Source organism: Rhamphochromis longiceps, linkage group LG10 (genome assembly GCF_057381845.1).
Source record: "Rhamphochromis longiceps isolate RC_006_pf linkage group LG10, R_longiceps_female_GT1.1, whole genome shotgun sequence".
Taxonomy (NCBI): Eukaryota; Metazoa; Chordata; class Actinopteri; order Cichliformes; family Cichlidae; genus Rhamphochromis; species Rhamphochromis longiceps.
In genome coordinates this window covers 10971091-10994037 of record NC_140566.1, presented here as the reverse complement: position 1 = coordinate 10994037, position 22947 = coordinate 10971091, and the positions used below count along the sequence as shown (strand labels likewise).

The 22947-nt window shown below is 39.3% G+C and overlaps 1 protein-coding gene across 1 annotated transcript in view; it reads left to right on the top strand.

Annotated features, from left to right (window-relative positions):
• Positions 1–22947, top strand: part of LOC146660335 (roundabout homolog 2-like) — an 83407-nt gene extending 60460 nt beyond the window's left edge. Inside the window, exons 12-27 of the mRNA XM_085420163.1 lie at positions 543–709; positions 806–927; positions 2440–2671; positions 7539–7663; positions 7756–7927; positions 8901–9077; positions 10146–10172; positions 10332–10371; positions 11925–12052; positions 12714–12986; positions 13776–13938; positions 15082–15339; positions 16190–16392; positions 19594–19755; positions 19896–20150; positions 21502–22947. Coding sequence (XP_085276289.1) covers positions 543–709; positions 806–927; positions 2440–2671; positions 7539–7663; positions 7756–7927; positions 8901–9077; positions 10146–10172; positions 10332–10371; positions 11925–12052; positions 12714–12986; positions 13776–13938; positions 15082–15339; positions 16190–16392; positions 19594–19755; positions 19896–20150; positions 21502–21503 — 2506 coding nt within the window. The 3' untranslated portion in view covers positions 21504–22947. The remainder of the gene's footprint in view (positions 1–542; positions 710–805; positions 928–2439; positions 2672–7538; positions 7664–7755; positions 7928–8900; positions 9078–10145; positions 10173–10331; positions 10372–11924; positions 12053–12713; positions 12987–13775; positions 13939–15081; positions 15340–16189; positions 16393–19593; positions 19756–19895; positions 20151–21501) is intronic.

Here is a 22947-nt window from a genome sequence, read left to right as displayed (position 1 = left end):
CCTCGAGCAACATTTAGTGACCCCAAACTTTCATGGCAGTAACAGATGTGGGTGTTTCTGTGGGCAGTCAAGCAAGCCTGGGCAGTTTGAAGGAGAACATTCATGAGTAGCTCTTTTATTTATATATATATATATATATATTTATATATATATATATATATATATATATATATATATATATATATATATATATATATATATATATATATATATATATATATATATATAGTTAATTTCCAAGGAGTACAAAGTAGCTTGTATTTAAATGTAAATAATAACTTTATTGGTTGTTTTTAAGCAGAATATGATTAGCACACTTTTTGTGTGTATGTGTGTGTGTCTTGTGTTTGTTGGACTGACTATTCTTTCACCAAACAAAATGTTTTTCAAAGCCTTTCAATAGTTATTCTGGCGTTTCATTACTATGTGGCACATCATTTGAGCTCCCACTCTCAGCAGTACATCTAGTTATCTCAAATGAATTGTCTGGATTTCTTACATTTGAAGTTGTTCACTGCTTATTTAATTTATTCTTTTTACAGTCAGTCAGTGAGTAACAGCTGGCAGACCGTGGCAGATCATGTGAAAACCACAGAGTTCACAGTCAAAGATCTACGACCCAATACCGTCTACTTGTTCATCATCAGGGCAGTCAATGCTCAAGGGCTCGGGGATCCGAGCCCAATGTCTGAGCCCGTTCGCACTCAAGGTACAGAAATGAGAATGGATTCTAATAAATTTTTAGCGATAAGAATTCCTGTTCCCACTTACATTGCTTGTGTTTTGGTTTTTTTCTCTGTCACAGACATTAGTCCTACAGCACAGGGAGTGGACCACCGTCGTGTGCAGAAAGAGTTGGGGGATGTTGTAGTCAACATGCACAATCCTGTTGTCCTCAGCTCCACTTCAGTGCAGGTCACCTGGACTGTGAGTACCCACAACCCTTAAAAGATTTGTAAAAGTATAGCCGAAGTACCGACTGTTACCTTTGGAGCAATATAAGAAAAACAAATCTGGTCTAAGCTTGTTTGAGAACTTTATACCTGGCACGTCACTTTGTTTTGGATTAGCTGGCACACACACAGAATAAATATGAGGGGATGGATACACATTTGTAGAATGAACAGCTGCTGCTGCATCAATTTTGATTGGTGTGAAGCGATGCAGGAATCAAGACTAATGCTTCTATTCAGGACAAATACATCACCATTAGGCACTACATGTGTCACTTCTGGAAGCAGTTTGCAGTGCTTGATCTGGGAAATGTTATTTCTGTCTGTTGGCAAGGTGTCCCAGTGCCTGCTGCTGTAGGTTAATAACACACCTTGGATACATTTACTGCAGTCTGCTATTTCATGCTTGTCAGCATGACAACCGTGTACTGTCACACAGCTTTTAGACTGAGACAACTGTGTTTGTGGTGGATCTGAATAGGTTCACAGGCGTTATTTGACCTGGCTCCATTTAACAGAAGTTTTTTCAGTACCCAAACTTTATGTATTAAACAGTTGCAGCAGAATCTTTCTTAATTGTTGTATTTTGCATGTTATTTGGGAAAAACAGCATTTCCCATTTTGTTTTTTGGATTTTACTCAACTTTAATTTCAGTACTTTGTTGCTCAGAACATAAAGTTGTCAGTCACCTTTGTCTGTGTGGTAGATGAGAACTTCATTGCATACTTCTTGTTAAACTTGGATCTCCACATTTCTGGCCTATATGCACAGCTTGTGCAGGATTACATCAGACATTACATTTACTAGAAACAGTTCCACTAAGACATCAAAAATCACAAAGCAAATTTTTCCTGCCTTATGAAAAATCACATTTCTGTAAAGATAAGGGTTTGGTAGTAATGAGATTGGAGAACGTAAGAACCGGCGTGCACAAACTTCCACAAATTTGGATCAATTGTATTACTTTTTTCTATCTTTTGAAGAAAATAGGAATTTGTGTTTATTTTTTATTCACACTCCCAATAACAGTAATTCCTTTTTTAAACATAGGCAAAAAAGGAAAAAGAGATGGCTTATGGGACATTTAGATGCACAAATCATTTTGTTAAGAACATACAAGCTGAGACAACAGAGAGACAGCGAAAGAAAAGAAATAAGCCAGAAAAGAGCCACTCTTGCACTGTTTTGGTGATAATCCAGTGTGTTATTTTCCTTGTAAAAGCTTTTTCTTGCTTCTCCCCCTGTCAAGAAGTACCTGTCCTGAAAAGAACCTGGGAAAATTAAAAAAAAACAAGAGGAAAAACATATTCTGTGCAGATATGGCAAATGCACTACTACTGTTTTTGTACGGTTTCTTGCTTCTCTTCTGCTAATTGAACTGTGTGATTAAATAAGCGGATGTTGAGTCATAGCAGTTTTTATGACACCTTCCGCACAATTACAATGCAGCGTGTCTCTCTCTTTCTCCTTCTCCTCTCTTTTCAGGTGGAGAATCCATCCAAGTTTATCCAAGGCTACCGTGTTTTGTACCGGCAAACTTCAGGGCTGCCCTCCCCAGGGCCGTGGCAGATACAGGACTTGAAGGTTGCCTCAGAGAGGGACATAACTCTCTCTGGTCTGAAGAAAGGCATTGTATATGAGATTAAAGTGCGGCCGTATTTCAATGAATTTCAGGGCGCCGACAGTGAATCCATGACAGCACGCACCATGGAAGAAGGTGAGCCACAAATTAATTCGCATTTCTGATAAAAATTAATTTCTCTGCTGACTTAATGTTCGAAAGAAGTAAGATATAGTTACTAATGCATGAGCAGGAGCTCTTGTGTAAATGTTTCTACCTACTTTCATATTTAGTTGCTCCTACTAATGGCTTCTTGGCTAGATAGGAATGGATAATGGCATTTCAAGTACACCCTCCCACATACGCACACTGCTGCAGTGCTATGTCCCCTGTGTGTGAAAGCAGGTCTCCCAGACAGCGCAGTAGGGCTCTATGACAACCCCGAGCCTCTGTGGGTTGGTGGGCAAAGAGGGCGAGCAGTAAAGCTCAACTCTCTCTCACCTCGTCTGTGCCTGCTGCCATGTCTCTGTCTAAATGTACATGATATGACCTCCCACCTCACTTACACTCACACACCAATGAGCTCTTTGTGTAATTACACTTCCTGATTTCGTCTTTCTCCTCGTGTTATTCATCGGCTATTTGAAATGTTATTAATATCAGACTTCTCTATTCATTCTCAATTCTTTGCAAACAGGAAATGATAAGAATTATCTTTGCATGCTAATGCTATAATAGAAATTATTTAATGCTGCCAATGCAAACATCACAAGAGATGAACCCCAACTTTTATGTTGGGTTTTCTGTGATCGGAGATGAAAAAGCAGATTGAAGTGAAAGAGACCACAGTGCACAAAGCCCAAAGGTAGAGAATCAGGTCATGGCTGCGACTTCATTTGCTGCATCACTCTCGTTGTGTTTTCTCATTGAATGGGCTCTTCACCCCTGGACTCAACCTGTCAGTACAGAGCTTAACTATAAGAATTCTAAGGAGCATTTGAACATTTGGTGGAAACTATCTCAGCTGTGGTGTCAAAAACACTGGCTTTAAGATGCACCAACTCAGCTGTGGAGTGAAAGATCTTAGGCAGGTGGAGTGCTGACTAAGGAGACAACTTTGAAAGAACTACAAAATTTCAATTATGCATATGAATCTTACAGGTGGAGTCACTGAATCAGTGCTACTCATTCAGGTTAAAGGATTCATGCTCTCATTGATTCTCATTAACTTTCTCTATACCTTCCAGTCAAATCACCCAATATTTATTATTTAAAGCCCCTGATGTGAAAATCCACTTTAACCTTGAATATGGTTGTGTGACAATCCCAACTAAACATCCACTCACTAGCTTTTCTTTTCACCGAAATTGCAAGCCGTTACCGGCTCATCTGAAAATGTGCTAAAAGCAATGAGAGTTACTGTCCTCTCTTTGCAAAAGATCTCCATAACAACTGAGCAAACATGATCGGGTGATACAGGCTATGGCATTAAGGTTAACACTGTTTTCAAATTTAATCAATTCCCCTGAAGGTGAGACTGCATTTTGGACTTCAAGAGTAAAAAAAAGTGAATGCACTGTATCATCATTCATTTACAGCGGCTACATATGTTGCCTGTGGGTGAACAAGACAATATCTTCACTTACTTCATTGCATCATTCAGGTGTTGCATCATTTGAATGGTGTGGAACTTGGCTTGCGCTGAAAAACAAGTCATGACAAGGCCATTAATGTCAGAGAAAATATTAGCCCAAAGCATCTGTGTTTGATGATGAGTGGATCACAGGGCTGCATCTTCCCCCCAGTAGGAGAACAGGGCTAGCTTAGTCTAGGGGATAAAGCTGGTGGAAAAAAGAGAGACTCACCTCACTGGAGCCCAATTAAAATGGCCACACAGGATCACAGAGGTCTTTGCAGATGGGGGCATATGGTCTGCTCAGGGATACCTAGAAACAAGGCATTGTGGTAGAGGGGAAAAAAATTGCCTTGCTCAACCTATTCTCTACTGCACAGAAATGCAATTCTTGCAAAAATTGCAAGAAAATCACTTGTTATCCATCAAAGGTAGATTGGAAATGAAGTTCCCTACTGCACAAGGGAGAATTTGTATACTAATGCACCTCACAACCTTTCAGTGAGTTTAAAGAGGCTTTCAGCCAGTATTCACAGCAAGTCAAATGAACCCATGAGTCAAGGTTCTATGCTTGTATAGTTGTTAAAATGAGAACCTCTGATCTGACCTGGTCTCATATGGACATTAGTGAGGCTAAAAGCTGAAATTCTCATATGAAACAGAGCTCCCTTCTCTTGCTAGATAGAGTTTATTACTGTTTTTTTGTTTTTGTTTTTGTTTTTTGGGGGCGGGGGCAGATGTGTTGTAGAGTAATGTTCACCAGTTCATGAATTAATTAGCTTAAATTATGCATCCATTTGCATAACAGGTTATGTTTACTACTTCATATCCTGCATAGCAGAACATTAAGCAGCTTTAGTAGCTTTTGTTTAATTGCACAGCTGTGGGTAAAAAAACCCCCTGAAATGTTTACTTAGACATTGGAAGCATTAATTGCTTGAAATTACTCTCTAGCTACAGTTCACATCAGTCCTAATATAAGTATTAGTCACATTAGTAAGAACATAATCTTTGACCTTTTCTTGGTTTTGCAGCCATTTATAGTAATATTATCCTGAGTCATTACTGGTATTCTAACTATTATTCATCCAAGGGGATTGTTGTGGTACATATGGAAATTGTAGAACTACACTTAATGGTTCCTGTCTTCTCCTAATGCAGACCTTTGACTGACTGGAAAGGCACTGTTTGCTAAAAGAGCACCTCTGAAATGACATCTGGAAAGCTGAAAGTTACTTGGATAATTGTGACCTGATATTACCCTACTTGGAGCACTGAAGGCATTTAGTGGTCACTGCCCTCCTGCAGTTTTTTTTTATTGGTCACTCTACTACTGCTCTAAGCTTGCTCTAAGCTTACTAGGTGCCTTGTGGAAAGTGTATGAAGCAGCATTATTATAAAATATACAGACAGTGGTAGTATTTCCAGAATAACGTGCAATGACAAAAGGAATGAATACTTTTGAAATAAAATGTTAAACGTGGTATAATCAGAAATTATGATCATTTCATTTATTTAAAAAAATGTGGAACCGTATACATGCCCATTATTCTGTGTACTTTCTGACATATAGCATACCTTCTGATTTTATCTGTATATGTGTATTTTCCTTTTTTCAGAAAATCAAAACTGAAAAGATAAACAAACAAAACTGACAAATAAACTGTTCCTGGCTGAGGTTTTGAAAGCCCCCCAAAAATCCTCAAACAGTTGTAGAGGTCTGTGTTTTATGGAATGCTTTGTTTGTTTGTTTGTTTTTTGCTCCATCAGATTAGTTATTATGATTAGATTTTTGTCTTCAGAGACAAAAGGATTGCCTCAAATATTATGAGCCCGAAGATGAATATTAGGAGCCTTCTTTGTTCAGACTGTTGATGACTTAGAAAGTTGAATTCCTTCACCTGTAATCAAATTGGAATTACTTGTAAATGTTTACTTGAATGAAAGGAGTAAAGATTTGTGGCAGGATGATATGGTATAATATAATATCCTGTATTTTATATTTGACTCTTCCTTCATTGCGTGTGTATTTTTTCCTTCCTTCTGAACAATAGTCATCTCAATACTGGGACAGTAATTTGTGTGAGTCTGTTTAACGGTAATTGCTTTGGAAAGTCAATACTGCCTAAATGTCTGAATATAGATATCCTCAAACTGAGCTCAGTTAATTTGTTAAATGTAATAAAAATAAACCGCATCTCCTATGGCTGATTTAATTCCTTTGTCCTGCCAGCCTGTCAAGTACTTTGCAGACACAGCCATATCTGTTCATAGCCGCTCTTTTAAGCACAAGCTACATTATACAGGGAGATTTGTTTCATCTGGCAACAAAAGAAATCTATTGTTTTGTCATCTTTTTGCTATGTAAATTACCTGAGGCTGATGTTGAGCTTTGCAGATGTCAAATAACTGGCAGAGGTCAGGATCAAATCTTGCACAAATGCTCTGTCATACACTTCTAATATGCTGTTGTGTCATTAGTTCATATGCGCTAATACATGGCTTGGTGCTTTTGACTTTGAGAGTACAGACACCATGTCCATTTTGAGAATTTGACTCACAACGCCCATTTCCACCTTTACTTCTCAGTACAGTAAGACAGTGCCTTCCATATATTGAAACACTGTGATTAGTATTGTTATTTTAAGCCTCCTTAATCGGGCTCAAACTAGCTGTTTCATCCATTCAGTCAGAACGTAATGATGATTTTATTAGGAATCGAGAGAGACTATGTGCCCAGGGATTGCCTGATTTGCACAGTTCCATAGATATGATCTTTTTGCCTCCTGCTGCCTATAGTTTCTTTAAATTTTACATCTATCTATGGAGGGTGCCACAATCTCTAATTTAAAAAAAGAACTATTAAAGTTTGTTTTTTATGCCCTTAGTCTCCACATACACACCAAGAAATCACCTCAAACTTATTATCAGACATGGGTACTGACCAATTTTATTCAAACAGACATGCTAAATTGAGTGCATCTACACTGGAAGCATTTGGATGTGGCCAATATGGTGTAGTGCGCGTAGGACATGATGAAAGTGATTTACTTACTGGGTTCAGCAACACAATAAGAATCTCACTATTAAGATAAGAAACTGAGATGAAGTACTCCCAGCAGCCATCTGCCAGGCTGGCTTAGGAAATAGAAAAACCCATGTTGTTTGGCTTGCTGAATTAATATGAATTGAGGTAGCGAGTGAGACAAATCCCTCTTTGACATATGAAAAAAGAAATAAATAAAACAAGACACACTCGTTTTTCAGAATAAACTATGTGTAGTGATTTCATTCTTTCTTTCTTTTTTACCTTTTCTTTCTTTAATCTTTTTACCACCCCCCCCCCCCCCCCCCCCCCCCCCCCTCCCCCCTCCCGGTGTGACCCATCAGCACCAAGTGCGCCTCCACAGCAAGTGACAGTGCTGACAGTGGGAAACCACAACAGCACATCCATCAGTGTATCCTGGGACCCTCCTCCTTCTGACCAACAGAATGGCATCATACAAGAGTACAAGGTGAGCCCAGGCTTCTCCAGACTGAATAGTTTAGTGATTTAGTGATGTACAACCACACAATGAAATCTGTCTGGTGTGTCTGTCTTTGTCAGATCTGGTGTTTGGCCAACGAAACTCGCTTTCATGTCAATAAGTCTGTGGACGCGACCATCCGTTCAGTGGTAGTTGGGGGTCTGCAGACTGGAGTGCAGTACCGTGTAGAGGTGGCTGCAGGCACCAGCGCAGGGGTGGGGGTCAAGAGCATACCCCAGCTCATCACTTTGGGTAATCCACTCTCTCTCTCTCACAAACACACACACACACGCCAAACCTCGAGTCAAATAAAATGACCCCAAGATAGGAGACCTAGGTCTCTATCACAGATTGGGGGTCTGGGAAAATGATTTATCAATTTATCGCACTTGAAGAAAGAAAAATGCGCTTTACAACGCCAGATGTCTATAGAGAAATCAATAGCAGTTCATTAAGTGTAGTGCCTGGTAACACTGTGCCAAGTACTGTTAGCCATATCAATAATCCTCTCCAATATGTGTGCAGCTGGCGCTAACAAAGTAGACAGTGTTTTTGTAGGAGCTTATCAGCCTATCACATCTTATGAAATCACTAAAGGATGCCCAGCGTATATAAGCCCAGAATCAATATGGGAGCTCAGGCCAGATGCTCTTCATCTGTGACTTTTGACTGATATATAATAACACCCCTAACGCCCAGAGAAAGGGAAACAGGCCTGTGGAATGAAGCTTAATGATGGGGGGGTGGTTCCTGCTGGAGACTGTGAATCTAATTTCACAGCACAGTAGCCGCAACAGAAAATCAAACTCTGTCAGAGCTGCTCTGTCAATCTTGTGTCTTGCAGCTCAAGTTGATAAGTGCACTGCTGAATTGATTAACGCTATATTGGATGCACTGATGCTGGGTTTTTTTTTTATCTCTTTGTGTTTGTATTTTTTCACGGGCTCATCTTTCGGTGGTCTCTGTAGTCCATGTGTCCTGGTTTGATACATAGTGTGTTCCACACTTCTTTGATTTGCTTAAACTTGTACATTTTCACCATATTTATTTATCTCTATGTCAAACATTGTGATGATATTGAATAAAATTTTGTTGCAATTTAATTTCTCTGAACTGCATTTTTTCCTGCTCAATATTTTTTTTAATCCCATTCAGTCACTCATACTGAAATTAAAATTCTAAATTCTTTCCCTTTTCTCCCTGTGTGGGTGTGTGGTGCCTCCAGGTGCAGAACTGAGGGACGTAATGACAGGATCGGACAACAACAACAGCATCTCAGATGTGGTGAAGCAGCCGGCCTTCATCGCTGCTTTGGGAGGGGCTTGCTGGATTGTCCTCATGGGCTTCAGTGCCTGGTTGTACTGGAGGAGAAAAAAGAGGAAAGGACTTAGCAACTATGCAGGTAAAAAAAAAAAAAATCAATTTACATGGTTCTGCATCAAAACTGGCTCACAAAGCAAAGTAGGTCTCTCTCCAGCGGAAGCTGATGCCATCACAGATGTGACTCCATTTGAGCTGGCTGAAACGCAGAACAAAGAAAATGTATTCAGCGCGGATGGAAATAGGCCCTATTTACTTTAATTCACTGTGCACTGATGTGCATCGACTGTGCTGCGTTCCATCAGCAGCACACCTCAACACTCTAATACATTCATGCGAGATAAGTAATTTAACATCCCCTTCCATTATCAGACCATGCCTGGTGTTGTTTGCACATTAACATGAGGTACATCTAGGTTTATGTATGGAATATTCTTTTATTCCACTGCGAGTCGAGCATGAAGCTGTGTGCAAATTTCATAATGCGTATTGCAGCTTTTATTTAGTGACTTGGGGAGAGAGCAGTGCGATTTCCTAATTCAGCAGGGATTTATGTGATTGAGGGCTGGTTTTCTGATCCCTTTATTCAAAAACTGCAGGAGTTTAAGTCCAAAATTTCATATTTCCATTTGGAAAACAATGGATTCTTTTTTTTTTCTTTCTATAAGAGCCATTGACTTAAAAAATTCATTGATTTCTTCATTTTTAAATAATTTATAGCAGTAGTTTAAAAATGCTATTGCATCAGTAATTGTCTTTCTTGTTGCACACGTATTGTTTCAAGATGTATTTTGGAAGGATTTCATAAAAAAATAGAATTATGATGAGAGTGCAGATCACCTGAGGCGAGCAAAAATAAAAAATAAAAGGTTAAAAATGTCACCTTCATTTAAACTTCTCCCTCAGGGCAGTCAGTGTAAATCAGAAAATGCTGGAATGTTAGCTGCGTTATTGCCCAAGCTTCATCAAAATATGATCACAGTGCTGACATATCAGTGATGGATGAACAAACAAAGCAAAAATGAAAGCACACAATCCATATCTTTTGAACACGAGAGCATTTTGAATCATTTTAATATTTCTAAGCACTCTTTATGCCACTTGATATGCCCTCTGATACGCACACTCTTTATGTCTCTTTAAATTGCAGTTCAGTCCTTCACCTTCACTCGAGCAGGTATGTCTTTACATTGTGCCATTGTATATACAATATCCCGGCAATTTAGGTGCCTTCATTCTTGACAGCAGTAATGTATCAGCCATTCAAATCTACAGTCATGCTGTTGATTACTTGACAGTTTAATTGTTTCTCTCTCCTCCCTCTTTTCCCTCCAAGTGACATTCCAAAGAGACAGAGGCCTGATTCGCAATGGAAGGTGAGAATTTCTCCACTAAAAACCTTCAGAAACCCTACTGCTAAAGCTTCCAAGCTGACATTTCGGTGTCACATGGTGAACTTTTTAATGACACCATGCTATCGTAAAACTTAATATGAAGAGTTCTCTCCTGATGAATGGAATTTGCATTTATGCCCCCCCTTCACCCACCCCCACCTATTCATATTGTATCAGTGCACGATTTCCACTGTTGTTCACTGTGATGAAATCATTAATCACTCCTTTGAACTGAGAGCTACCAATTAATGCAGGTGTTTTAGTCACCGGCGCGCTTCTCAGTTCATCTGAGTGAGCCAGAGGTCAATAAAGGAGGGGAGAGGTGATGAATGTGCTGTTTAAAAAGCTTGGCCTAGAGTAAGTAGAGTCATGGGTTTTATGTGGAGACAGAAGAACAATGCGTCGGACCTTGAGACTCCTCTCAGTGGCCGATAGAATTTCCAGACTGCTCAAAATGCCCAAAGCAAAGACAGCGTGTCCACAGAATATCAAAGTATTCCTGAAAACAACAGGGGGAAAGAGGTGAATTTGCTCTGTGGACAGTGGTTTGCTCTACATATTTGTTACACCTAAGCAAGCAGATAAGCCCAAAGCCAGAACAAATGTTGCAAGTAATAGACTAAAAATAAACGCTTTCTTGTAAAACCCTTTTGCATGAGTGCCTTTCTCCACACTGAAGGTGCACAGACTGCTTGCGCTACTGTGCATAGCTTTGCCCTGTTCTTCCAAGGAAATATATGTATTATGCTTGTGTAGTTTAAAATGGAAATTATTGACGTAATTGTTTGAACACCTTTGAGCCATCACCAAGTCAGCTGTGAACAACTCCCCTGGCACTTGGTAAATCAGGCTCAGTGGAAAACTCACTGTAAAGCTGCACATTAAGTAAACATATGCAGACACACGGTATGTTTACTTAATGTGCAGGCATGTGAATGTTTTGCCATTTTTACAGCAGCTGATATAGAGGGGGTGTAAATTGTCTTTTTCTATTTTTTGTTCCTCCCTGAATTGCTGCCCACAACTTTCCTACCTTGAAGCGAACGCCTTTATTCGTGGACGTTGTACTTCACAAAGACAAAATGACATGGTAGCATTCCTAAACCACCTAATGGGCTTTTGCTGTCTCTGTTGCTATGGAGACTGAGCAGCAGTGTAGCTGATCTGCCAGAGGCTGTCCATGATTCTCAATTTAAAATGTAAATTTCTGTTGTGCTAAGGCTCTAAAGTGGATTTAGTGTGTATTTAGGCCTGCCTTGCTTCTCCAGGGAGAGTTAGGGGTGGTAGAGTCGAGGGGAGGCAGAAGTCTGATTTATAGACTTGCCATTTTATGTCTCTCTGTTGTTTATTGTTGCCTGCGTGCTCGGCTGCTCCACGGGCGAGAATATGCTGAATGAGTTTTCGCATCAATTTGTTGTTGATGCAGCAGGAAGAAAATAAGCAGGGCAGGCTGAATATTTAACAATGTCACTGGTTCTCTGGTGTCCTTTCCACCTCTCATCCACCTTTGTCTGACTTTAAACATTCTCTCACAGCCGTCCAGGGTTGTTAAAAGCAGGTGATCCAGGCCTCCCCTGGTTAGCTGACTCCTGGCCTTCCACAAGTCTCCCAGCTAACGGGGGCTTAGGGAGTCCAAAAGGCGGCAGCAACTTTGGCCGAGGAGGTAAGAAACATAAACAAGCCGGAGCGATGAAGAATACGGTTTAGCGATGCCTAGTTGGACAGTTTTGATGTTGATCCCTTGGGAAGCATGCTGACAGGATGTCACACTTAAGCACATATACACAAATAGGTTAACACACACACACAAATTAAAACAGCCTTCAAGGGCTCTGTTTTACTAATTTGATGTGACAAGCCTGATATCTGGCTTAAATTTGCACTGTTTAGATATTGTTTTCCCCATCATTCTTTGTCATGCTCTGCCATTGTCCGTTTTTCGAGGTTGCGCACAGTGGTTGAAGTATATTGGTTTCCATTATGTGTTTGTATGCCTACATGTTCTCAAAGTTCAATGGAACCCTGGTGAGCTTCAGGCTTTATTCGTGCAAGACTGTTGAGCTGAAGGTTAGCACTGTTTGAGCATCCCTCTTGTGAGCACTCCACCCGGCTCCCACAGAGCATTGCATGCTAATTATGGTTGTTGATAATCACTTTCATTTATATCAAGTCCATTTGAGAAATGTATTTAACTAATACAGAGTGCTGGAGCAGCAGGGAGTGTTAATGACCTTAAAGATCGTTAACTTCATGTCAACTTATCTCTCCATGATGCCTTTTCCATTTCCCTCCCCTCTCTGTGTTCATCCTCTTTTTTGCCTCAGATGTTTTACCGTCTGCAGCGGTGGAGAAAACTGGTACCATGCTGTCTGATGGTGCCATCTACAGCAGTATCGACTTCATGGGGAAGGCAGGCTACAGCAGCCCAGCACGAGGCACTCAGCCCACCCCCTATGCCACCACTCAAATACTTCAGTCCAATAGTTTCCACGAGCTGGCGGTGGATAGGCCAGATCCCCGCTGGAAGGCTTCTCTTCAAGCCCAGCAGGAAATAGCAAACCTGGGCTACTCGCTAACTGACAGACGCCCTGGCAGTGGTATGAGCCACGATGAAATGATCAAGATCTTTGTTTATTTGATTGTTTTTGGTTTTGTTTTGGGTTTTTTTCATTTTATGATAAACTCCTTGGGTCTCTGTGAACTAAGTGTAGCATCTTTGCAGCAAAATCACAAGCACTTTTTTCCCTATCATTTAAATTACTGGGAGCTAAACCAAGGAAAGACCAAACTAGGAAGGAGAGAATTTGTTTACATATTCACTAAAAATAAACCCTTAGGATAATGTCCTTAATTACTCTTCTGTCTTCATCACAATTCTACCCTGGGAGCTTATCTTGCCTAGAAATGTCACGCAATCATGACACATTTCTTTTGGGTTAATTTGATTAGATGGAAGAAGAAAATCCCTCAGTGTTTGGAGCTATTTATGTAGCTTATATACATTTAGTAAAGTCGTGGAGGCTTTTCTGTGTTTTCTTTTTTTTTTTTTGCACTATAGGCCGTGTGCTCAGTTAAATGTCAAGCTAACCACAGATAAAGAGAACAAGTGGAGAAGCAACTTAAAGTGGTTTGCCGCAGGTTTTGATGCCTATTTAAGAAATGTCAACATTTAGAAAATGTTGTAATGTGCTGTCAGCACACAGGAGAGACGAATAATGAAAACTGGGTAGAAGATAGGTTGGGTAAAAGTTCACAGAGAGAAGCAGCAGAGAAAAATAGAAGGTACCTTTTTCCAAGCAAAACCGAATGTGTGTGGACTGAGAGTAGAATAATACTCTTGCGTATTTTGTATAGAGGAAGCTAAACCTCTCTTTGCCTACCCCCAGGTGCAAAGGCTGGGAAGAAAAAGAAGCTAAAAAGTGGAACAAAAACCTCTAAATCAAATGGGACATGTTGGGCTAACATGCCTCTGCCACCACCACCCATGAACCCCCTGCCTGGGACTGAGGTTGACCTTGACTGTTACCCCCAGGAAAATCATGGAGGAGGGTAATGTACATTCATATGTCATCAGTCTCTGTACTAAAATACATAAAAACAGAAAAGAAACACATGCAAACACAGAGCCTGCACTTGGGGCCCAAGCAGAGTGTATGCATGGGTGGCTTTGTGTTATTATCAGAATTTGGATATAAGCTGCCTGTTTAATTTACCTTGTGAAAGAAAAAAGAATTAGCTGTATTAGCCTGTTAAACGCTAGTACCCTAGTTAGCTGAGTGACTGCTGGCCTACATTTAGCCCTTTTGGCTAAGACTAAGCTAAAGTCTTTGTTATGAAAAATGGATGTGGTCGCCATGCTGCCCCACACTAATTTCTGAACTCTGCAATGTGAAGCCTTTTTGTTTGTTTTTTGTCTATGCCATGTTTTTTCGAGTTAGAAGTGACTATATTTAAACCACATGATGAAGCGCTAACAGTGTGAGCTTAGTTAGCAAGCTATATCCTTAACATAGCTGCTAATAAGTGCTAATTAACATATAAACAAAACATTATAATTTAACTCAACAAAATTAAAAAGTTCTTGGAGTGAATTCCTTTTTTTTGTTATTTATCTAGCACCATTTCTACAGTTGTGAAACCACTGGGTGTGTTTGAACCCAACCACTAGCTGGGGATCTTTCTGTGCCTATGTGGGTTCACACCAAAGATATCCATATTAGGTGCTTGTCTTTGGATTATGATAAATCCAAACAGGGAGCTGGTTTAACGGGGGCGGAGCCTCACAGCTGAAGGCTCTGTCTCCCCCACTGTATTGTTGGAAGCTCTAGGAACCACAAGTAAGCCTGCACTTAGAGAGCAAAGTGCTCTTTTGGGATAATATGATATGATGATGAGATATGACAGATTCTGATTTTTCTGAATGGTGGCTAAAGTGCTACTCTCTGTGTGGTAAATCTTCTAGAGCAGATGTCTTCAGGACCACATTTTGCCATCCTGAATTGCACAGTCACACTTGCATTGTAAAGCCTAAACATATTGTGGCTGCTATTTTCTGATCATTTAAAAGTGTTGAGAACACTTTTGTTAGTGGAATATTTACAGGTATTTTCTGTCTTTGGCATACATCTCTAATCAGTTATTTAGGAAAGTCAATGTGGTGATTAACATGAAAACATTTTGTCCACATGCCAGATATGACAACGGAAGCTGGGCACCACCAATGTCTGTCCAGACCTACCGCCATCAGAATTTGGAAAATGAAGTAGAGGAAGAGAGAGGTCCCACTCCTCCCCTGAGAGGAAGGTCCTCCTCCCCAGCAGCAGCTACTTTTAGTCAGCCTTCATCGTCCTCTCTCAGTTCTGCCCACCATGAAGAAATGCAGTCCATCTTGCAGGCTCACTTGGATGAGCTGACTAGAGCCTACCAGTATGAAGTGGCCAAGCAGGCATGGTAAGATTCCCTTGTAAAGCTAGGTTTTATAAAAATTTATTTATATAGCACTTTTCAATATACAGTAAGCATCACAAAATGCTTCACAACCAAAATGCTAGAACACCAAACAAGGAAAAGCAAAGATGGCTTTTTAAGACCACCTTTCATATTCTTGTTTTTGGTAATAATGTGAAAGTGTGAAAGCTTTGCATGGTAACGCAGATCCATTCAACTATGTTTGCTTTGCTCTGTTAGAGAGATGCATGTAATTTTATTCATTTTATTCTGGTGAAAGTTTGGATTTTGCATATCAATGGAAAATGTCTGAGTGCCTTTCAATGCTGGTATTTACATGTGTCAGCTCAGACCTGCGGCCCGTGTGTCTTGCAAGCGATAAAAACATCTCTCCATTGATTACACCTTTGATGGAGCATTGGAAAACTTGACAAGTCAGTGGCGACATGGAGGGTAATGACTGGGTTTAGTCTTACACGCTGTTCTGACATCAGTAAATAGAGTTAGTAATTATGCATGCATCTCCTCTATGGTGGGATGCGAGCCATCATGGAGGACAGCTGTGCGGGAGATAACAGGCATGTTGGTGACAGCCCTGCCCATCCAGATATCCTTAATCCAGTCCAATTACAACTCCATTGTGTTAGCACAACACACACCAGCACTGAGAAAGTAATCAGTAAAATCACTGCAGGCATTCATAGTGTATGCACATTGCATCTCCACCCTCCTGAATATCTACTGATTCTGAATTTGTAATGCTTGTTTTGCAGCATTTTTCACGCCCATTATCTGTCTTCTGTTGCTTTAAAAACATTTTATTAATACACACTGTTTCCCCACATTTAAATAGGCATATGAAAACCAGTCCAAACGTGTCCAACTCCCCAATCGACTTCATGTCTAGTACACTGGGTTCTGATTTGGGAACCACTCTCCTTTCTGAAGACGAGGAGGAAGAGGAGGAGGAGGATGAAAGATATGCTGTGGTGTCAAAGAATTTGTGTGGCTTTGAATACACTCCTGGTCACAGCATGGATAACCTTGAGGGCTCAGGTAAAAATGTTTTAAAAATTAATTGCTGTCTTCATTTTTAAGTGAATAGACCACTGAGTCATTGACACTATGAGGTCATGCTCACATGGAAATATGGGTAAATAATAATGCATAGGTGCTGAAAATATGACAGATATTAACATGCATGCTCTAATTATATTTTTATATGCCTACACCAAGTTCACCGATAGCACTTTCATTAGGAATATGGATGATTTGTGAAACCGAGGTATGATTATTACTTATTTATGGAGCCCATTTTTAATTCATAGCTTTCACTTGATGTGTTCTCACTGAAGGCATGCCACTTTTAAGAATAATATCATTCCCATGTGAGAATGTAGCTAGTAGAAGTTTTTCATCTTCAGTGTAGTCGATGAAAAGCATAATGATAAAAAGAAAGAAAATACAACCTCTCTCAATTTCCAAATTTTACGTTGGAGGACATAACTAAAAAAACATTTTTTTAAAAATACAACCTGAGATGAACAACAATGCATTGCATATTACACCATGTAGCAAAAAATAAGCCAAAATGCTGAAGCAGTGTGTGAAAAACTAAGCCATGATTCAGTAGCTTACAATTACCTTTAGCACCAAGTTTTAGCTGTTGGACAAATGGCCTCACATTTGACTCTAGAATACTTTGGAACACAGATGAGTCCATATTCGACTCAGTGATTGCAAGGTTCCTGGTTCCCATGGCAAACTACAAGCCCAAACTATCCCCCTTCCATTACTGTGCTTGACAACTGGTATAATGTGTTGGTGGTAATATACTGTCTTGGGCTTTTGTCAGATGTGGTGCTGGGCTGTATGGCCAAACATCTCCACTCGGAAGTCTTCAGATTATCCAGATTATCCAACTTTACAAACCTAAACCTTGCTGCCGTGTTCTTTTCGTGAGACGAGACTTTCTCCTGGCAACCTGTTTCCAAACAAACCATACATATTCAGTCTTTTTCTAATTAAACTGTCACAAACTTTAACTTTTCACATACTGACTGAGGCCTGTAGCATCTGAGATGTAGATTTTTTTCTTTTCTTTTTTTCAGTTTCTTTGAGGTGAGTTTACTGCAGAGTCCACTCCTGGGAAAATTAGCAACTGTCTTATGTTTTTCACTAATGAATAATTTTCTCACAGTGGAATGATGAACTTCAGATTGTTTGGAAATGGCCTCATAATGCTTTCCAGATTGATTGGCAGCAGTAACTGCTTCTCTAGGATCACTGTGGATGGTTTTCCTCCTTGGTATCGTGTTAGCACACACCTGAATTTTCCAGACTAAAACTGCTAAAAGTAGTTGCTGTTAATGCATTTGATTAGTAACCTAGTTGAGGCTATAAGTGAGGCTGTATTTAGACTTTCACACATCATTTCAACATTTTTCCTTAATTTTTGTCAAATAAATAATGGCACTATCTAATATCCCATGCATTGTTGTTCATATGAGGTTGTATTTAAATAATTTTAAGACATGCTAAGGAACAGATGATTATTTGTTATGTCCTGATACGGAAAAAGTTAGAATTGAAAGAGGGTGTGCTTTCTTTTCACCATGACTGCATATGAATGGGAGACATGTGGATATAGTTATGATTCACTGAAAGGAAACATGTGTTTTGCTGTCATCACTACTGAAAAACCACAAAAGTGTAGATTTAAAACATATAACAATACAGATGTCAAAATGCAACAAAAGGAAATCTGTCTCTTATCAGAGATTTTGAATGGGGTACTTAAGAAAAGGACGATATCAAAGAGGAGACAATTCTGCTTTTCTTGTTCATACATTCAGCCAATCTGAGAAACTGCATTCATGTCAGATAGTTTCTGAAATACATTCTTTAACTCGCAACAAGAAGAAGTGCCTTTTATGGTGGGTGACAACCAATATTGTCTTTTTAACAATATCCACTATCACACGTAAATAATGTAAAAACAGCAGTGAATAATCAAGAAAATCAGCTTTCTAACTATCCAAGGCATTGCAGATTTCTTCAATATCAACACTCTATCTGCCAATGTGGTTGGGCCACTGAAGCTTGAAGTGAAAATGTTTTGCAGTGTGTAGCCTTGCTAATCAATTATGGGTCGGCAACACAAACACAAAAGCATAAAATGGATCATTTAATCACATGCATGCAAGCCCCCCGTACACTGTTCTGGTCTTTTAGGACATTGATTGGTCGTTTGGACCGCGATTTGCGCGCAATGTGATGCAGACAATACATTTGGGCAAATGTAAAACAGTTTCATCATCTCAAGGATATTCAGATAGTTTAGGGTTAACCATTAATACCTCTTTATTCTTTTTCAAAGAAATATTAAGACAGTCTGTTAAAAGCTGCTTGAAGTCCTCCGTGGATAGATGTCAAAGCAATAATATATGATATTTCAACATCTTTAGTAGGGCTCTACTGAAAAGAAACACATCTTGCATTTAAGATTTGATGCATTTATAAATAGGTTTACTGTGTGAAAATGTTTCTTTAAAGAGAAACTTGATGGCTTCTCCCACAGGGACAGGATTGTACCATTTTTAGACTCCATTGTTTGAAAGGTTAAAATTGAAATGTGAATTGAGAATATGTGTTTTTTAAGCCCTTTTATTAACCCATTGCAGGGCAAAATGCAGATCAGTGTGACTAAAAATATTTACCAACATTAGCAATGCAAACATTTTATGAACTCATATTTAGCTGTCAAGAGTTCTTCCTATTTTAGAAGTGCATTCAGTCACAGCGAGAGAATTATTTCAGTCCAGTGAATCAAAACATGAATAAGGTTTTTTTGTGGTGGCAGTATTTCCACAGCGGCTGCCATATTGCATTTGTGGAGTACTTCTTTAAATAGTTTATTTATTTATTTTCAAATGCTTGTCTGGTTTTAGAGCTTGATTTTATTGTCACTCAAACAAAGAAAAACAGTTCTGTACTCTGATTCTGGCATTCAGTAGCAATATGCTCTCATACCTTCTGTTGCATATCACATATAGGCTAGGATGTAGAACAGACAGTTTTTGAAATTTCTAGTATTTGTTGATTTCAATCGAAGCTTTGAGTTCCGCTATCGTTCCAACTGACACGTTTGGCTTGTTAATAGATCTGCTGATCCTCTATGGGTTTTCCAAATACTTGGTTTTGAATTCATACCCAAACCTTAATATTCAATAACTGTCTCATTTCGGTCCATTATAGGTAAGGCCTCTGAGCAGTGTCTCTCAGACAGCTTTGGCACAGCAGACCATGGTACACAAGGCTCGCATAGCCTTGGACACAAGAGGGCGCCACTCACTGCTAACAAGCCTCAGACAGACAAGGTTGGAACTCTTCCCAGACGAAGAGACACTAACACAGACGGTGAGTCTGGACTTTAATACCCCCAGCTATTACTTTTTATTTATTTTAAGTCTTTTTAGTACATTTAATGAGAATGCCCATATCGTGACGTCTGATTCGTATCCTTTGCCAAACACCCTGATCTACCATCCACTCAATAGCCCACACACCAGCCATGAAGTCCCTGCACGGCATGGGTTCCCACATGCACAGTTCGTGGGCAGCTGCTCCCTCAGACCCCTCTGAGGAGTGCATGGTGAGTGTGTCCACGCTGGAGCGGCAGCATATGGCATCCTGGAGTGGCACGACATCATCCAGCAGGGCCACCCTGAGTAGGGGTTCAAACAAGAGAGCTGGCATAGAACCCTCCCACAACGGGCATCCTTCCACAAACGGCACAGAGAAAAGGGAACACTGTGAGTGTTCATCCTCAAAAGGATCTACTGTATTTGTGTGTGTGTGTGTGTGTGTGTGTGTGTGTGTGTGTGTGTGTGTGTGTGTGTGTGTGTGTGTGTGTGTGTGCACATTACAAATATTGGATATCTCTTGTAAAGCAAACACAAGCAAGAAAGTAATAACATGCAAGTTTTCATGAATTCTGATGCATTTAATAATTTTCACTCTGCAAAGATTAACATTAGACAGGTTCAGTTATATACTATATATATACTACATACACTGATCAGACACAACATTAAAACCACTTCCGTAATACCGTTTAACCTCTAAATATGACTAGTAGCATGTAAAGGTAAGGCTCCCATAGATTGGACTTTTTCCAGGACATCCTTCAGATGCTCAGTTGAGTTGAGATCTGGAAAATTTGGAGGACAGTTAGAAAACTTTAACCCTAGTCTTGAATGAAATTTACGGTATGAAGGAATCATCAATCAAATTAAAGGGGACATGAAGGGGTGTAGATAGTCTGTAAGAATGTTTAGGCAGTTGATAAATGTTAAAGGATCAACTACATGAGTGCATTGGCCAGAGCATCACTCTTCCAATGTATAATAGCTTCCTGTTATGCACCAGTGTCTTTCCTGCATAACAGGGAAACACACCTCACTGAAAATGTGATGTATAAGATCAGGCCACCAAGCATATAGATCCATTGTGTTTTCACCTTTCTCTCATAAGCAGCCTTAAGGCTTTCAGCAGTGGATGCTACAGGTTAGAATTCACTCTTCATGCAACCAGTTCAAACTTATCTTTTGTTGTATTTTTTGTATGTAATGTTCAAAACGTAGCATCTCAGTCATGTGGGATCAACTGACAGGACTGAGATGCTCTGACCAGTAGTGTAGCCATACCATTTTGGCTATTGGCAATGTTCCTGACACTCTTATGCTTGCCAGTTTTTCCTAAATCTAACAAACACTAAGTGTTCTCTGGAACAGTATACCACATTCAAGGGTTTGCAATATTAGCAGTGATGTTATATTCTACTAACAGTGAACCCCAAAGTTAAAAAGGCTGTTCCTATGAATGGTAAAATTCAGTTAAAAGAAATCTGGTAGAATCTGGTGGAAGGGGAATAATAAAATAAAGTCAGATCACCTGGGATTTTTTTTATTATTAAATTCTATACATAACCTAGAAAAAACAAAAACAAATACAGTTTTGGTATAGATTGAACAAAATCTTTTGTCTTGTCACCTCAGACACATCCTGAGAGTGGCAGCTGAACATCCAGATTGTGAGAGTAAAGTTTTTTATATCATCCAGACTTTACATTGTTTCCTTTGTGTCTGTCTGTCTTTCTTTCAGAGTTTATGTGAAGCATCATTCCCCGCAGTTGCTGCCTGTCCCAGGACACCTTGTTTATAAGCGCTATGAGATTTTTCTCTGCGAGTGACACTGTATGATGTTTGGAAAATGGAGACAGAATAAAGACAAAGAAGCAAAATTGTGCAGGATAAAATGCAGAGCTGTAAATGTCATGTACAGACACAGACACCACTCTCACAGTGTTATTTTCATCCCCCTCTTCAAAAGAGTAAACAGTGCGTTATGTGTCCGCTTCTATTTTCTGTCACATGGTGTACAACAATTCACACAGTGGAGATGAGGAAGAAAACACACAACTAACAAAATGACTAATGATTCAAATGAAAACGGACTTGCATAATTTGTAAATAGATTTTTTAATGTTTTTCTCTTTCTTTTGCTTTGCTATGCAAGCCAAACCCAATGTTGTCTTTTTTTGTGATTTATTACCATGAGTCCTTTTTTTCATTAATGCTCAAACTGTTAGCTTGTTTTGATGAAGCTACTGTATCATTGTATTTTTGCACAGAGCATTTTGGTGAAAATAAGCACAAACCCATTGTCAGCTAAGCTGAGGAGGAGAATCATAATGGCAAAGAGGGGAATCGAGAACATAAACAAAAAGACATGTATACTTGGCTGTGCTGTATTTTTTGTTTTTTTGAGAAATGTTCATCTATTGAGAATTATGAGGCAAAAAACACAGGCGAAAACTAATATGCCAAAATAACTAACTGTGTTTCATACTTCTTTTGCTGGGAAACCTATTATGCATTATACTAAAAATGTTTCTCAACAAATGGTTAATAGAAGATTTTGTATGGTAACCAAGTAACACATCAGCTGTGATATCCAAAGCAAACACAAATGGAAATATACTTCTCTGCCATTCCCAGCATTAATCTCTTAATACATATTTATATATATATCTGTTCCTTTTACAGTTACATCCAGTGACATGATGATAGTGCAATATTTAAAAATACAATATGACAGTTTGTGAAATGAGAAGATGACAGGAATTTGGAGCAGGTCACCTATAATGCATTGGATAGATTAATTAAAAATGTCCAATGTCACTTGTAGAGAAATAGGATGTTTTAATGACATGTGTTTATGATGTTAAACATCAAAGAAATGATACTGTTCAAATTTGTTGTTATGAACGACAGAGCAGAATGGTTATGGATTTCCACTATCATCAACATGTATAGACTTGAATGACTGCCAAATTGAAAGATGTTTTGTAAAGTTTTAAAAAAATACAGCCAATTATCATTTTCTGCCAGTGAGATTGGGAATGTGATGTCTTTACATTTGTTTGGATGGTTATGTTCTGACCGTTGTTCTGGTAATGGCTCTCCCTATGAAGAATCTTTATGCCAGATTGGTTTGCCCTCAGGAATACACAGCCACATACAGTAGGGCCATTTTTTTTTTTCCAAT